We start from the raw sequence: 16,703 nt of genomic DNA, 5'->3' as shown, positions 1-16,703 counted from the left end.
ATCAATAAAAATAGCTAGCGATATTATAATTTACCAGAATGATTTTATTTATAGGGAAAAAATGATAAAAATCTGAGTGAGAATAGGTTGCAAAAAAGGCATGATGTAAAAAATTATAAAATAGATGTTCAACAAAAATGATATTTGTACAAAAATGTTGTTGAAGGTAGGTTAAAAAAAAAAAAAAATTGAGAAAGTAATTTCTGGATCACTTAATCCATACGGGTCTTCAGATGTCTTGTAGTGACCTTATCTTTTTCTCTGGAAAGAAGAAAACAAAAAATAAGGGTTAGTTACTGCTTTTTTCAAAGACAAACATGAAATTTCAGCTGAAGGTGAATTTAGGGAGGGACAGGAATGGGAACTCAATGATTATGCCAAAATGAATCTAGGTAGATATGATCAATCTAGCAAAAGGGAGCCTGAAAATAAAATAAAACCTGAACGTGGCAGTGCAGCATGTAGCAGACCTCTCTCTTTGCTTCAAAACAGAGTGTCAGGCATAAGCAAAAAACAAGAAAAAACCCCTTTCAGGTCATAAATTAAAGAAAGGCTGAGTTTACAATATTCCTGAAAGTAACCGTGAGCGCTGTGCTTTGCGAGTCAAGGCAAGATAAGTTTACGCACTTTGAGACTGCCACAAAAGATCAGGAGTCTTTACTGTAGCATTGAAAGTAAATTCAAAAGAATCCTGATAGTGGATTTTCCGTCGCTTTCTAAAAGAGCCTCAACTTTTTTGGCATAGCCTGGCTTAATGATAATATTTAGATAGCAAAAGTTAATCGTTATAAGGGCTGTAGACATTGCAGAGTTTAATGACATAAACTTACATGATGTAAACGACAGCACCCCAGCCTGAACCAGCATCTCGATTGAATGCGCTCATTAGGGCTTGAGATATCGTTTCAAATAGATCATCAGGACTTAGATCTGGCTCCCACATTGTTTCACATGTACCGAAGAGCTGGTCTTCACAAGTGCCTCCTACAACAAAGTCTTCAGGGAAACATACATTGCCTATTAAATCCATGTTGCAGATAAACGGTTCGTAAGTATCTGGTTCTAAGCCTACCACTATGGGCTCTACAAAGTATGGGCCAAACCTGGAAACAAAAGAGCAAAAGGATGAGGGTATGACAATCACTATTGAATGATAGTGCTACAACCTATTTCTTTACGTAAAAGAGATGTTAAACACATCAATTGCTTTGAATTAATCTAAATCTTCAAACCTACCTTACATTTTGAGCCATAATTTTTCTACAGCAATGCTACAATATCAACAAGCATCATAAATGAGAAGTTTTCCAGAAAAAGTGCACATACACATAATGAGTGCCCTTTTTTGGAAATTGCAGGAATGGATCATTTGTATCCTAATGTATATGAACCCCGAGTTTCAGCGCAATTAATCAACTTTCGGAGCTAAAATATCAAGTTTTGTGTGGCTAAGTAAAGGCTATTTCTGGAAGAAGTGCTCCCTTTCTGGAAAACTATGATTAAGCCAATTTTTCGGGTCCAGTTATGTGTAAGTACAGCTGTAATGGTGGCAGAGTCAGGCGCAAATTAGGTACTGCTTCACGACGTATCTCATCTATCTACCTCTGGGCACAACCGCCCCGATGTTATGAAGTTAGAGTGTGGCCCGAACAGGTGGACAGGGAATACTTTGGCACCAAAGAGGATTTTTATACTTTTTATTATTCAAAAGAGAGTAATGAAATGTATTTTTGTTTACAGAAACTCAATCATGTCTCAAAGATTAGACTTAAACTCATGACTCAAAGACTTAAGATCATGTCTTAAACAGCCAAAACCTGTAACCATCAGTCCATTTCCGTAAAAAAGGCACAACAGAAAATTTTAAGAAGATAGCATCAGCTTCAAATAAATTAGTCATAATACCAAAAACGCACCTTTTCTCATATAGCATATTTGAGACCATTGAGCTAAAAACTTTCGGTGACATCCTTGTGCCTTCTTTCAGTTCGAATAAGTTCTGACGGAACTTTAATCTTGCATGGACAGTCTGAGTATCAGTTGCTAGTCCAGGTAATCCAACATATAAGTGTGGGCCCATCTCAAATATTTTCTGTGAACAATAAAAAAATGGAAATGAACAAGTTCATATGACTTAACGAAAAACAGGAGAACATTTTGTAGGTGGATGGATTTAATCGAAATCAGCCAGAAATCAAGCAGGTGTTGCCTAAGTAATTTTCTCCAATGAATTATTTTTTAAAATGATAACAAAGCAGCACTGAAACTTGAAATTTTGTGAATATTTTTCTCAGAATCTAGGATGATTCCACAGAAACTTCAAAGACTAAAAGTGTTTCAGCTCTCGGTTGAAAATGTAGAACCAAAGAGACATTAACCCATTTCCAGTTGAATACTAGTGTTGTGACAATATTTATATGAGGGTTTCCAACACACATCTCTTGATTCGGATTGCAAAAATACGTGTTCAACCTGTATTTTAAAGCTCCAATTAACGTAGCTAATAGTGCTTTACATAAAATTTGGATGAGGAAACATGATATGTGATGCTTATTTTCATATTCTGCTGGATGATTAATTTGGCTACCCTCGACTTAGAATTCTGACTTAATTCCTGAACTTTCCTAACTACCTAGACATTTAGTATTGTAGTAGAAGGGACGTCGTTTGGATTACACCGTCATTCTCTCTCAAAGCAGAGGAAGGATAACTTTTATAGGTTATCAATAATGTAAAGGGGTGTCCGAATTATCTGAATGTTTATACTTAGCTAGAGATTGACAATAATTGTGGAGCTTTGGAAAATTTTTTATTTCTGATTTGCGATCTTAAAGCTTCAAGAGTTAAAAGTTTCCTTTTATTATTAATGAAGCCCGCAGCTATGCTAATAATAATACCTCCGGGCAATTTAGAACAGGTTTTAAAGATGCTATTTGAAGGAGAGAGGATATGTCCCGTATAAAAACTTAATTCAGATTTATCACGAAAATGAAAAATGAAATAATGTAAAAGAGCTGAGTTAGATGATGGTTAAACTTACAGGAAACTCTTTTGAAATTAATTGAAGTTGTATTCCGAATTTCTTGTCACTGGCAATGGCAACGCAGTTTTTACCTTTCATCGCCACAACGGCTCCACCATTGTAAGATAAAATTGACTGAAAATACAAAATCAAAATAAGTCAAATTTGGAAAACTCCAACTTACATTGAGCAGAAATATACCATAATACACTTAACCACAGATCCATTCCATAATATTTAGAGTGGTGACTAACATAAAATTAGATAAACTTCTATTACCTACGTACCTCTAGGGTACATTGTAATCGTTAAAATTTAACAATTTTTTCCAGTCCAGTACTTACCAACATTTACCAATTATGAGGAGTGGAAAAATTTCATTTTCAGAAAAAACGCAAGAGTTTGAAGAAAATGCAGAATTTTGATGCTAACGTACATACATATATTCTAAGCGAGAAAGTCAGTGCAGTCAGTTTGGCGGGCACAACTTTGGATCGCCAACTAAATCACAGACCCAACAGAAATGCAGACCATTTGCACATGTTTCAAATTAATGTAGATATTCAGTGTGTAAGATGGCATTCAGAGCGAATAATTCTGCAAATATTGACCATTTTTTAGCATTACTCCAAAGACATTGAATCATGTAGACCGTGCATCCTGTGTTACAGAAGACGAGAAAACTTTTAAAAATTCGCATGCTGATGAGTGGTGACACCGACCTGCATCGATGAGTTTGTGTGTCCCAATTGCACACATCCACACAGTAGCGGCACAAGGGAAATTTTGTCGAATTGTGAGGCTTTTTTCCTCGGTAAATAATTAGTTCGGAAAAATTAAACAATGCTATTCGGTTGTACAATTGTATGTTCTAAAACTTTTCTTCTTGGGAATTTGGTGTGAAAATGGACTCTAAACAAGATATTTGTGCACAGCCGAGCGTGCGAATGAATTCTTCATTGCCTCTCTGCAGTCTGTTCGAGTGCTTGGGACAAACGCTCTCTCCCATTCCTCGCCTGCCCATCATTGAGGGACTTGTCTCACTCCGCCTGTACTAAACCAAGCCGGACGCACGTTCTACGTGATTCGATATTTGTGCATTACTCGCATTTGATTAGAAAAATTTTCTACGAATCTTGTGGAGCTCTTTGAGAGTATCGTCTCTGAAAAATAAACAGCAGCTCTGTTGTTATCAGTCCATCCTGATTAGACCTAGATAAAAAATTAAATAAAACGGTTGAGGGTCTAATTTCAGAACCCACGTTAAATAAATGTTGACTTCTAATAGTCAGTGGTCACAAAAAATTGAGATCCCAAAGATAGAGCCCTGTTGTGTGTAAGAATAAGGATGACTTCCTCAATTGTGATTTTGAAGATAACTGTAACCAATGAACCCTGAAAGCACCTACGGAGGAAGAGTGATTTTAATATGAAAATAATCAAACAAAATTCAAGGGAACAGAGAATTCCTTACCATTATGAAAGATGATGATTAGACACTTTTGAACTCTATTATACAAACATGCAGCAAAGCGCAGCCGATGGAGAAAAGTCGAAGATAGTGGAGAAACTCCGAGAAACTCTGTCGGATCGGAGAGCGAAGAAATCAAGAAATGTATATTCTACGCCACACCATGGGTACCGCCGGATCCGTGACGATATTGGACCATGTAAGGCATGAATTAGTGTCTGCGCCTTGCTGTTGCCTCATTTTCATTGGCTAATAGGCCCCGTAGATTCTACGTCACGGCATTACCTTGCCACCACCGCCACCTCTGCTACCCATGTGTCATTTACTCTTCTCTTTGGGCCAGCTTTGGATACCTCTCTCGTTAGGTTAGGTCCTCTCCCCTTCCCCTCCATTAAAATGTAAACAAACTCAAACTGATAACTGATAAGTAAGTTGATAAGTCAAAGAGCGGCGTGCGGCGTTCTGGACATTACTCGGATACCTGTCCGAATTGACTTGACGTGATGCGAAGAACTGTCCAAATTGTTCCATTCAATTATTTTTAGTCATTTTACCACGTGTTAGAAATTGCTGTTGTCTAACGGTACCATCTCTGAATTCTTCTTTCAACCATACCCTATTGCATAGCTTTCTCCATCCTCAGCAGAAATTAATCCTTTCTGCGCCGTGGCATGGTGAGTTATTTGTCCATTTCTAAATCCACTTTCAACATCTATTCATGGCTCAGTAACAAAAGGATGCATTTTCTTGTCTCATCTCAAGTGCACTGGGATTTATTTAGAATGATGTCACGGTAGCGGTAGGGCAGTGCTGCCTCATGGATGAATGTGGCGGTTGAACATCACCACAACCGTCTACCGTACACGCCAGCTGTTAATTAAAAATAAACTTTAAAATACTTCAAAATGGAGAGAGTTCTTTCCTGGAAGACTGCGTAATTTACTTCTCCCTTTCCTATCAAAACCCACGATTCCACATTGTTTGCACCTCTGAAAATTAAAGCTACCGAATACCTATTCTATGAATCAGTTATGAAGCCAACTTTGAAGAAGGATCCTACACATTTCTCACCCTTACTACTGGCAGTACGTATTCTATTCCATTCTGTGTTGTCATTTCACCTCCTCCAGGAGTTACTTATTTCAATTCAAATCGAATTTGCCAATGCCCAATACCTAACTGCTGTACAGAGGCATCCTCTCAGCTTTTAGCCTCCCAACCGTTTTTACTGACCTTGTTTAATGTTTCACAGAAGCTTGCAACCTAGCAGTGATGGCTTGCGAAGAAATTGAGGAGTTTTTTGGAGTTTATCTGCTTTACTGCACCAATCCCAAGTTTAAAGGCAGAACTTATATTGGATTCACAGTAGATCCTAATCGGAGAATCAAGCAACATAATACAGGAGCGCATGCTGGTGGAGCCAAAAGGACGAGCAATCGAGGCCCATGGTGAGATTTCCTGAGAATTTTCAACCTCTGTCACTACAGGAACCCTATTGCATGGAGAAACTAGATGATCATTAATGTACTTATGTTATATATTAGGTATTCCAAATTCAATACCTATCTAGTAAGTATTCCATGGAATTTGTGGATGGAAGTTCATCACCCTCCAGCCAAAGTATCACAAGCGCCATGTACCCTTAGATGCTATGATGCCATCTTAATATTGCGAACATCTCAATTTTGCAGACATCTTATTATTGTTTTCATTTTTTCTTTTAAACTTTTTCACATACTTTTTTAAAACCTCAAGGATGAATCTTGATGATAAAAGGAAAATTAGCAACAATTTTCAAGTGATTCCGCTCATTAGTTTTGCTGTAAAAAGTTGAAAAAGTTTCAGAAGTTTGGCATCAGTGCATAAGTACTAATGGCAATTGTGATGACTTGGAAGGTGGCGAATTGAAGACTGATTGTGAATGATAGCAGTACTTAGTGAATCAATCGCTGCATCACATAAATTCATGATCTAATTTCAAGGAAGGATATTTCATCATGTCAAATTGTATTTTTAGCTCCCAATTCCAGAATATGAAGGTAGATATAGATAGCTCTTTGTTTTTTTCAGACAGTGTTTACAAAAATAATCCACATAAAGTTTTCAGCTTATTGTCAATTTACTACAATTGGGTTCCAACCCACAACCAAAAAGTGATAGTCTGCAAAGGTAGGCTGGAGGGAGGTCACCTGGCCATTTTTTTCCTTGAAAAAATTCAATTGAGGACATGAGTGGATAAATGAACTTCATTTTACCTTATGGAACTACTATTTTTGGCTCAGTTTAGGAAGGTCGTATGTATCATTTATTTCCTTATGCAGATAGGTGCTTTTATGGTTGAGTCAGAATTGCTCCGAAATAATAGTTCTTTATTACAAAATTTAGACCGAATGGCTTTCTTGCTACAGCAAGGCTTACATTTCTCTAAAAATTATCACATACCTTGAGAAACATTTTGTTAAAAAAATTGTTTTACTTAATAGTTTAATTATCTTGTTTCATCATTATTATTTGCTTATACTATAACTCTGTTTTTCAGGGAGATGGTCCTCATAATTCATGGCTTCCCAAACAATATTTCTGCACTGCGGGTAAATATTTAAAATTAAATCATGTACCCCTTAAAATAAAGTCAAGTATATAAATTTTAAGGATTTGAAAAATCTGTGCAGGTTCTCTTCACAATAATTTTTTCTTTTAGAATCTTTTAAATAACTGAAGAAAACTGCTCTATCTTATGTGGTTTTTATTAGAAGGGAGGGGAGGGTTTCAAAAGATGACTGTTGCAAATATGCAGTGTGGTTTCAGCACCATGTTACTAATATGAATGGTAATGAAGTTTTGGCATTAAAATGTATCAAATTAAAGAAAATAAATGTGTGACGCTCAAAAGAGAGAATAAATAAATAAATAAATAAAAAAAATTGGAGACCAAAAATGAACTGGATTATATTGAAAAGTAACAGTGCACAGAATCACAGAATATTGCAAAAAGTTGCCCGAACTGTCTGAACTTTTAGAGGGAGCGACGCTGAGTATATGCAGGTCTGGGGTGGAAAAGATCTCGAAAAATAGGCAGCAAACGCTTGTATAGCCTTACTGATGTAACGGGTGGTGAGACAGCAAGACTATTTGTGATTGGCCGGCTTTAATCTATGAAGCTATCAGCTGCAAGTCTCGTACCTTAAATAAAGGGTAATGGTTGGAAGATAACTGAAAAAAATGGAATTTTTTTCTCAAAAGAGAGAATAAATAATAAATAAATAAATAAATAAAAAAAATTGGAGACCAAAAATGAACTGGATTATATTGAAAAGTAACAGTGCACAGAATCACAGAATATTGCAAAAAGTTGCCCGAACTGTCTGAACTTTTAGAGGGAGCGACGCTGAGCATATGCAGGTCTGGGGTGGAAAAGATCTCGAAAAATAGGCAGCAAACGCTTATATAGCCTCACTGATGTAACGGGTGGTGAGACAGCAAGACTATTCGTGATTGGCCGGCTTTAATCTATGAAGCTATCAGCTGCAAGTCTTGTACCTTAAATAAAGGGTAATGGTTGGAAGATAACTGAAAAAAATGGAATTTTGAAGAAAAAGTGAAGAATACAGCCAACCTTAATGATTAACCCTAGTCTGCCTGAGCCTCTGAACCAACGAGAAAGCCTGAGCGGGGTCAATTTGACCCCAGCTGAAAATCAATTAGTTAGCTATGTTTTTTTCATGTTTTTAGTTAATATCAGTGCACTAACCTTACAGGCCTTAACCATAAAGCATATCTAAGTTTTAAAAAACACGGCGCAGGGTATGCAACCATTTTATCATACACATGTTGCCATGTTGTTCTCAGCATGAGAAAAAAAAATCATAGGGCTACTAAATACTGAAAACGAAAAAAATCTGAAAAATTTTGCTTGTTTTATAAGTTTCTGAAAAAAATTAAAAAGAGAAAAATGAATACACCTTCAAAGTAAGCTTTTGTGATGCTAAATGGTAAAATATATGTTATAAGGATATCTGACCCCGCTCAGGCTTTCTAGGGGTACTCGTGAATTTTTTGATCTCTCATGCACATTTTTTTTTTTTTTTTTTTCCCTTCAAAATCGTGTTCCTAGATGTTTTTGTAGAGCTATTTGTGAAGGACAAAAAATTTCGTGCATACCACGAGAAATGGCAAAGAGTTGAAACTCCCGTGGGGTCAATCTGACCCCACTCAGGCAGACTAGGGTTAAATGAACTAACAGGGAAGTTTATAAATAGGGATACAAAAATGGTGGAAAATCCTGACAATGACCCATCAGAATTCGGACTTTGAGTCTGTAGCTCTGCTCAGATAGTCTTCATCTACTTGGCAATCAAGATCCAAAATTTAGAAATCCATAATTTGTTGGAAAGAAGAAAATGTGTGTGGAAACAGTTATCACTCATCTTTATTCTTTATTCTTCGTCCCAAGTGTTCTAGAAGCATTAATCTCAGAAACTTGCTTTAGGGAAATCTTTTGTTCTCTGTTTAAATTACTTATTGTTAGTGCTTTCTAAAAAGTTTAAACTTTGTAAGCATCCTCAGGTGCAAAGAGTTCTAAGGCACAGATAGATTTTTGCAATCAGGTCTTACTACTAACACTAAAATCAACTATAGTTATCAAGTCACTCAAGTAAGGTCAACAGTTTTTTCTGGGGATTTTCTGTGAATTTTCTTTACATATTCAGCAACATTCAAAGAAAATTTCAAAGGAATGTTACAGTTGACACCAACTGAAACTTTTGAAAGTAACAAATTAATTTTATTCTATTTTCATGGGACCTTGAGTGACCCATAATTTTTTCTTTCAACTTCAATTTTTTCAAAACTTTCAATGCTGAACGACTTTATCTGCAGGAGTGCTGTATTGAAAAAACATTTCTATTTTAGTAATCTGCCCATAGAGGATAAAATATCACTATGGATATATCCACAGTGTCAATTATTTAAATTGAATTGTAGGTAGGTAAATAAAACTAATATTTTGTGCTTACTCTGTGACAATCATGAACATTAAAGTCAATTTTTTCTCTCTCAGTTTGAATGGGCATGGCAAAACCCTCATCGCTCCAGAAGGCTTCGACATCTGAAAAAGAAAACAAACCGTGAAAGATGCTATGATTTCCGTTTGAAAGTTCTTGCAGAGATGCTAAGCACGTGTCCTTGGAACCGTCTACCACTAACAATTCGATGGCTGAATTTAGACTTTGAGCGATCTCTTCAGGTAACATTTCTTCAGTACCTGCAGGCTACCCTGTCCAAAAGTGTGATTTTTTATCTCGAAGGAATATGAATATGTAGAGATATTTCTAAAACTTTCTTCTAAGAATAGCTTTTATTTTAAACTATGTTCCAATATTTCAATCTTCTTGAAAATCAAAAAGGATTTGTACCAATCATGTTCTCTTTCTCAAGATAGTTTGCTCCCAGAAATGTATCCGCTTCTAGATGTTATTGATAAGACCCATTGTTGGTCCAAATTAGTAGGAATTGATGAATGCCCCTTCCTCCTCTCCTCTGCTATTTTGAACTGCTGCTTTCCCCTTCCTAAGTTGCTTTTTGTAATTGGCTCCGCTGATTGCAATAAAAGCCGATCTAGTTCTTGGTAAGAACTGCAAACCCTAAAAAGAGGGTTATTCATATAGGCGAAAAATGTACCCAGCCCGGAATGTACGAAACTTTGTGAGCTGATAGTACTAGTTGAGAGAGGCTTATCCCTAGCTCCGTTTTTGCAGGAACCCCAGGGAAACAGCGTTGCCATTTTTTAAAGTCGTAACCTTCAAACACCCATAACTTTCACAGAAATGCAGTTACAGAGCTCGTATTTATACCAAAAGATGCAAAAAATTACGTTCTATCGACCAATGCCAAAGAAATTTTAATTTGACTCCATTGTTGCCACGTTTTGGCCATTTTTTTAATTTTCGTAATTATTTAAAATCACGTTACCGCCTAAAAAAGTGTTTGCGGTTGGTGGGGATTGAATAAAAACCTGTCGGAATTATTGTTCGTTCGATTCCGCATCCATCGATATATTATACTTTTCTGAGAGACTTAGGGAACACGAGTTATAGCGATTTGAAAATTCGGCAACACGCCCTATACCCCGATATTGACGCTCGTTTAGGTACGTTTCGCAACTCCGTGTTAAAGCAAAACGCCTAGAACAAACAAAATTCGAAAAGTCAGTTCATGTTTTGCGCTTTTTTGAAACTTTCACATGATTTTTAGGAATTCAAGGAGCGGCGGTGTTGCCGGTTTTCAATGAAAACCACCGCTGCCATCACAATTTAAAGTAGTACTCATTTAATCTCATCCAGCTACATTTGCTAACCTAAACTGACCATTTGCGACATGGTGTTGACAACATTGCCTAATTTCCGTGGGAATTCGCGTAGAGGCGGGGTTGCCAGTTTTCATGGAAACCGCCACCGCAATCACAAAAAAAATGTATTACTTATTTAATCACGTTCAGCCTTATTCTGTAGTTGGAATTGTTTATTTATCGAATCGATGGTTTCATCTATCTCTCTGCAACGGCAGTGGTGACCGACAGTAACGAGATATCGAAATTTAAAGCTACCGAATCACTCAAGCGGTCCGATGAGTAGTTTTGGCGAGGGGCCTAGATCCATTGCTCTTGATCTCTATACAATATCGATATCTCGGTACTGTCGGTCACCACTGCCGTTGCAGAGAGATAGATGAAACCATCGATTCGATAAATAAACAATTCCAACTACAGAATAAGGCTGAACGTGATTAAATAAGTAATACATTTTTTTTGTGATTGCGGTGGCGGTTTCCATGAAAACTGGCAACCCCGCCTCTACGCGAATTCCCACGGAAATTAGGCAATGTTGTCAACACCATGTCGCAAATGGTCAGTTTAGGTTAGCAAATGTAGCTGGATGAGATTAAATGAGTACTACTTTAAATTGTGATGGCAGCGGTGGTTTTCATTGAAAACCGGCAACACCGCCGCTCCTTGAATTCCTAAAAATCATGTGAAAGTTTCAAAAAAGCGCAAAACATGAACTGACTTTTCGAATTTTGTTTGTTCTAGGCGTTTTGCTTTAACACGGAGTTGCGAAACGTACCTAAACGAGCGTCAATATCGGGGTATAGGGCGTGTTGCCGAATTTTCAAATCGCTATAACTCGTGTTCCCTAAGTCTCTCAGAAAAGTATAATATATCGATGGATGCGGAATCGAACGAACAATAATTCCGACAGGTTTTTATTCAATCCCCACCAACCGCAAACACTTTTTTAGGCGGTAACGTGATTTTAAATAATTACGAAAATTAAAAAAATGGCCAAAACGTGGCAACAATGGAGTCAAATTAAAATTTCTTTGGCATTGGTCGATAGAACGTAATTTTTTGCATCTTTTGGTATAAATACGAGCTCTGTAACTGCATTTCTGTGAAAGTTATGGGTGTTTGAAGGTTACGACTTTAAAAAATGGCAACGCTGTTTCCCTGGGGTTCCTGCAAAAACGGAGCTAGGGATAAGCCTCTCTCAACTAGTACTATCAGCTCACAAAGTTTCGTACATTCCGGGCTGGGTACATTTTTCGCCTATATGAATAACCCTCTTTCAGCTGGATTGCCTCAAATCCTCTCTAGATATGAAATGAACAAGATTCGGCCTCCCACCCACCCCTAAAAATCTACTGCACCAATCTCTAGTTATTTTTCATCAAGAGACAGTTCAAATAGAGTATTAAATTTCACAACAAATTTGGTTTTATACCTCAAAAATTAGTTGCAATATTGACTCTCAAAACCAATGAGATAATTATTGGTTGGAAGAAAATTGATACATACGTACATTTGTAGTTCAGAGCTATAGAAATGTAGCCAACAGCAATTTTGGAAAAAATTTAATGCTTTGAATTCTTGACATGATTATTAAGGGATCCATTCATGTAAAAAAATGGTTATAATAGCTATAACATCAAGCCTAGGGTTTAGGGTTTTTACAGGGTTGCCACAGTCAGGGAAAATGACGAAAGTGTTAGGGAAAAATTGTTGTCACCATTATTTGCTTTCTAGAGTGGGTATTTGACGCATCAAACAGCAAAAAGTGAGCACCATGACTTGCTATAAAACATTCCCATGAATTTGTCTTGTCATAATTTGATGTTTACTTTCAGGTATATCGTCCTCCTCCATTACACATGTGCATTACAAATGGACCCATCGTACGAAAGCAGTTGAAGACAAGTAGCTCAGAGGAAGACCTATTCTCCCTCTTATCTTGTGACGTGTGTGGCGATGAAGTAGAGAAGGAGTCTCAGATTACATGTTTGCATCCAGACTGTGACCTCAATGCTCATATTGTATGCCTAGCAAGTAAGTTTCTCGAGCACGAAGCTTCCGATGAGCATATGCTTCCAGTTGAGGGATGTTGTCCTAAATGCTCTACAGTCCTTCTGTGGGGGCATCTTGTTCGGAAAAAATTAGGGTGTCAAGATTTGGGGTCCTGAATCATTGTATGAAAAAGCTGCTCACTTGTGGCTTGCATGAACGGTTCATGCAATATTTGTGTATCCGGACTGATACCCACAAGATATAATTCCTACGAGGGTCTCTATGAGGGTTCTTTTGAGATCTCAATATGAGTTACTTTTATAAGAGGAAAAGTGGATTCTCTCTGCCTTTTACTCTGCACTCTGAGCTGCACTCTCGGTCTGGAGCTATTGCATAAAGAAACAACAAAACTGCAAAAATCAGTTCAAAATTTAGTTAGAGCTTGATCAGAATGGTCTTAAGCAGTGTTGTCCGATGTCATGTAATAATATCAAAATTTACATGTTCTCATTACTTTTTATTGTACATTTGACAAAATTCGGCAGATATCTGCACTGAACGTTTATTGGCTCATCAGTCCTCTCGGCTCAATGGTTAAAACACCAATCATCAAACTTGACTATTTAAATAAACATCATTTGAACAAAGGAATAGAAGCCACAAAACTCCCCCAAAAAAAAATAAAAAATAAACGTCGAATGCTGACTATTTAAATTGATGACAGCTAGGAAATGAGACACACAGGAAAAAGAAAGCAGTCAAGCAGAAAATTAACCCTTGGATGCATGATTTTTCCTTTCCTAACAAAATAATTTTTTTCATGTGTATCTTGGCCTACTAAAACATGGAAAAATACTGAAAAAAATCTAACAACAATATTTAAGTATATGAGAGCCTAAAATTTGATTATTCCTCATACAACCATCCATGCAGTAAAAGAAAGGGAAGTGGAATGAAAAAGAGAGGAAGACTCACCAATCCTTCGGCATGTGACAGCCATCCATGTGTCAAAATATAACTAATAATCCAGTATGATGCATCGATGCAGTTTCCCTTGATTTTATGGTGAATTTAATAATAAACGTACTCGCACGGGGCAAAATACCATATTTTCGGCAATTACTAAAAATTTTTAAATTTTAAATTGGCACCACTTTTAATTTTTTATAAATTGTGAAATCTAAAGAACATATTTACAGGAAAGAAAAAATCAACCGAGGCTTCTTCTGCCTCTTAGCTAAGCAGAATGGTACGAGCAGAAGCAACTTCTGTCTTTCACAATGCACAGATTCTTGTTGCCCTTAGAGCACTTGTAATTGGTCTTCAGCTTGCAACCAGGGAAACGGAATAATCTACGCTTTGCTTCCATTAAAGGCCAATAAGTAATCTTGTCTAGCCGCACATCTTTTGGGGGAGCTAGAACTGCAGGGCCTTGTCTCTTTTTCGCTGGTTCAGCTTGGCCAGGTGTCAATGATCTACCGCGTTTTGGGATGGCTTCTGTGCCAATTCTGCACAAAGTGATGGCTAAGTCTTTACAAAACTCCTCTAATGTCTTTGGTTTCGGAGGGTTTGCTGCCTTGCTGGCTGTTAAGACTCGCCGGTAAAGCACCCATGAATTGACAACAGTAGTGTTGAGGAAGTGATAAAATAGCTTCATGTATCACTTTTTAAAACTTTTTACGTTGATCCGATGGCGAGCAAGATGGGCATCAATCAGATGGACTCCACCCATGTGCTTATTATATTGGATATTAGCTTGAGGACATTGTTCTTCTTCCCTGGCTTTGTTCTTTCTATTGTAACTCTTTACAGTTGTTTTTGGCTCGGTACCTATGTACGTACTGAGGAGGGTAACTGGCTTGTTATCCATCCACAGTGTGCACGTTAAGGGAAGCCCATCAGATTGTGCCACACATTTCTTGGATTCGCCTCTTTTGAGTTTCTTCAAATTTGGTTTTAAAGGTAACTTTAACCCTGGCAATCGATTCCTGTCGACTGTTCCTAAAGTTAGTATACCTTTCTGGTATATGTGTACCCCAAGCTGTAGTGAAGTATAATAATTATCATAGAGCAGTGTGCGGTATACGTGAGGAGTAATTGTTCTGCACAAACGAATTACAGTATTTGAACTGGCTCTTAAATCTGGCCCATTATACAGAAAACGTTGATTAGGGTCATTTTCCAAGCCTGTATACACTTCAAAATCATACTCAAACCCACTCATGCTCGCAAGAGAGTACACTTTGTAACCCCATTTCTTAGGTTTTAATGGTGTATACTGTCTAATTAATGCCATAGCTTTTGACGGACACAACTGTTCATCGATGCTGAGATATTCCTCTCTTGGAATGGATAGGAATTTTTTTCTCAATGAATGGTCTGATTTTGTGAAGGCGGTCATGACCATCATGGCCTGGTGGAATGGCAAAAGTTGAGTAATTTAAATCATAAAACTTATGGATTTCCTCAAATCTATTCTTGGAGATACATTCGCGCACAACATCATATCGATATCCGGATCCCAATACGCACGCACACTAGGTAAATGCACAAGGTCCATCATGAGACAGACACCTAAATACCTTTCTAGTTCATGAACTGACATTCTGAAGGGTTTGTCGGGATTTTTCTGCACTGAATATCTCAGGGTTTCTGCAACAATTAGTTTTTCAGAGTCTCATCAAAGAAATAAGAGAAGAACTGGTGATTCTAACTTGAGAATTTCATCAGGTAATTCTTCACAGCCTGTGAACTTTATGGACTCAGGATCATGCATGAAGTTTCCTTACCTCCATCTTAACCAGTTTTTTGGACGCTCTTTTTTCTTCTTGCTGCGTTGCTGGAGATTTCTTGGTTGAGCTGGGGGATTTTTCCGCTTAACTGGTGCTTTCCGATCAACATTCCGTCTAGCAAGAGCTCTGGGCTGGGCTTTGCGCAACTTACGCTTTGTGGATGAGGCTTGCCTGACAGGTGCCATGGACGGTGTTTGACAGACTGTGTTCTTTGAAAAAATATTAGGATCAGTCACACTATTATGGAGATTTCTTGGTTGAATTGGGGGATTTTTCCGTCTAACTGGTGCTTTCCGACCAACAATCCGTCTCTGGAATTCGGAGGAAGGAAGGAAAATAAAGTGAATATTTAAATCGATTTGAGTTAGTTTTGGTGAGTTTTTTTTCACAGCTTTTTAACGTCTCATCATCTTTTAGATCGTTATTGCTGAACATTTCGTAATTGAATTTCATAGCCTTGGCTATGTCCATGAACCGTTCAGGTTCTATAGTCTTGGACTGATCTTCTGAAAGCTCATTTTAAATTATGAAATCAACAAGTAGTATTCGCTTAAATTCCGAGCCGGTGAGGCAGCTTTATATAGAGTAATAAATTTAAGTGCTGATTTTTGCTGATACGGCAAGACGACTCAAGTCCCTTAAGTTAATAATGTGAATGATGACGAATATGTAGTATAAAACTAGTAAGCTTATTTTGCCATCTGATACCATAAAGATGTAAGGATTTTATGATAGGTGATTATGTCGGGGCATCTGAATTTGATGACTAGAAACACCATTAGGGTGTGTGAAATTTATGACAGTATTGGACTGTTCAACAGGGCCGGATCAAGGGGGTGGCCACATGGGCCGCGGCCCATGGCGGCAAATCTAGGGGGCGGCAAATTTTGCAATTTTTTTAAATGTAGGTATAAAAAAAATCGGTTTTAGAATAAAAAAAATTACAAACGAGAAAAGGCTACAAAATCTCTCATTTCCTGAGAGTATAGTAATTTCTAATTTTGTCGTCTTTCAGTGATACAAGAGAGCACCTTTAATTAGTCGAGTTAAGAGAGAAACCAAACACACAATTTGGCCTGG

At 37.4% G+C, this 16,703-nt stretch overlaps 2 protein-coding genes across 3 annotated transcripts; one reads left to right on the top strand and one right to left on the bottom strand.

Moving 5' to 3' along the window:
- Nucleotides 1-23: 23 nt before the first annotated feature.
- Nucleotides 24-4,645, bottom strand: Prosbeta3 (proteasome subunit beta type-3). Its single transcript, XM_019050086.2, has 5 exons — nt 4,497-4,645; nt 3,041-3,157; nt 1,917-2,092; nt 831-1,103; nt 24-261 (listed from the first exon to the last, which is right to left on the bottom strand). The coding sequence occupies exons 1-5, from the start codon at nt 4,497-4,499 to the stop codon at nt 213-215; spliced, it is 618 nt and encodes a 205-aa protein (XP_018905631.1). The 5' UTR covers nt 4,500-4,645; the 3' UTR covers nt 24-212.
- Nucleotides 4,646-4,905: 260 nt separating this feature from the next.
- Nucleotides 4,906-13,773, top strand: slx1 (structure-specific endonuclease subunit SLX1). Of its 2 annotated transcripts, none has more exons than XM_019050082.2 (5): nt 4,906-5,167; nt 5,746-5,941; nt 7,033-7,084; nt 9,553-9,738; nt 12,675-13,773. In XM_019050082.2, the coding sequence occupies exons 2-5, from the start codon at nt 5,766-5,768 to the stop codon at nt 13,005-13,007; spliced, it is 747 nt and encodes a 248-aa protein (XP_018905627.1). In that variant the 5' UTR covers nt 4,906-5,167; nt 5,746-5,765; the 3' UTR covers nt 13,008-13,773. The 2 variants fall into 2 exon arrangements, with proteins under 2 accessions (XP_018905627.1, XP_018905628.1); XM_019050083.2 differs by lacking the exon at nt 4,906-5,167 and adding an exon at nt 5,224-5,578.
- Nucleotides 13,774-16,703: the final 2,930 nt, after the last annotated feature.

This window comes from Bemisia tabaci, chromosome 1 (assembly GCF_918797505.1).
Source record: "Bemisia tabaci chromosome 1, PGI_BMITA_v3".
Classification (NCBI taxonomy): domain Eukaryota; kingdom Metazoa; phylum Arthropoda; class Insecta; order Hemiptera; family Aleyrodidae; genus Bemisia; species Bemisia tabaci.
The sequence above is the reverse complement of the archived record's forward strand: the minus strand, read 5'-3'. Positions and strand labels throughout refer to the sequence as shown.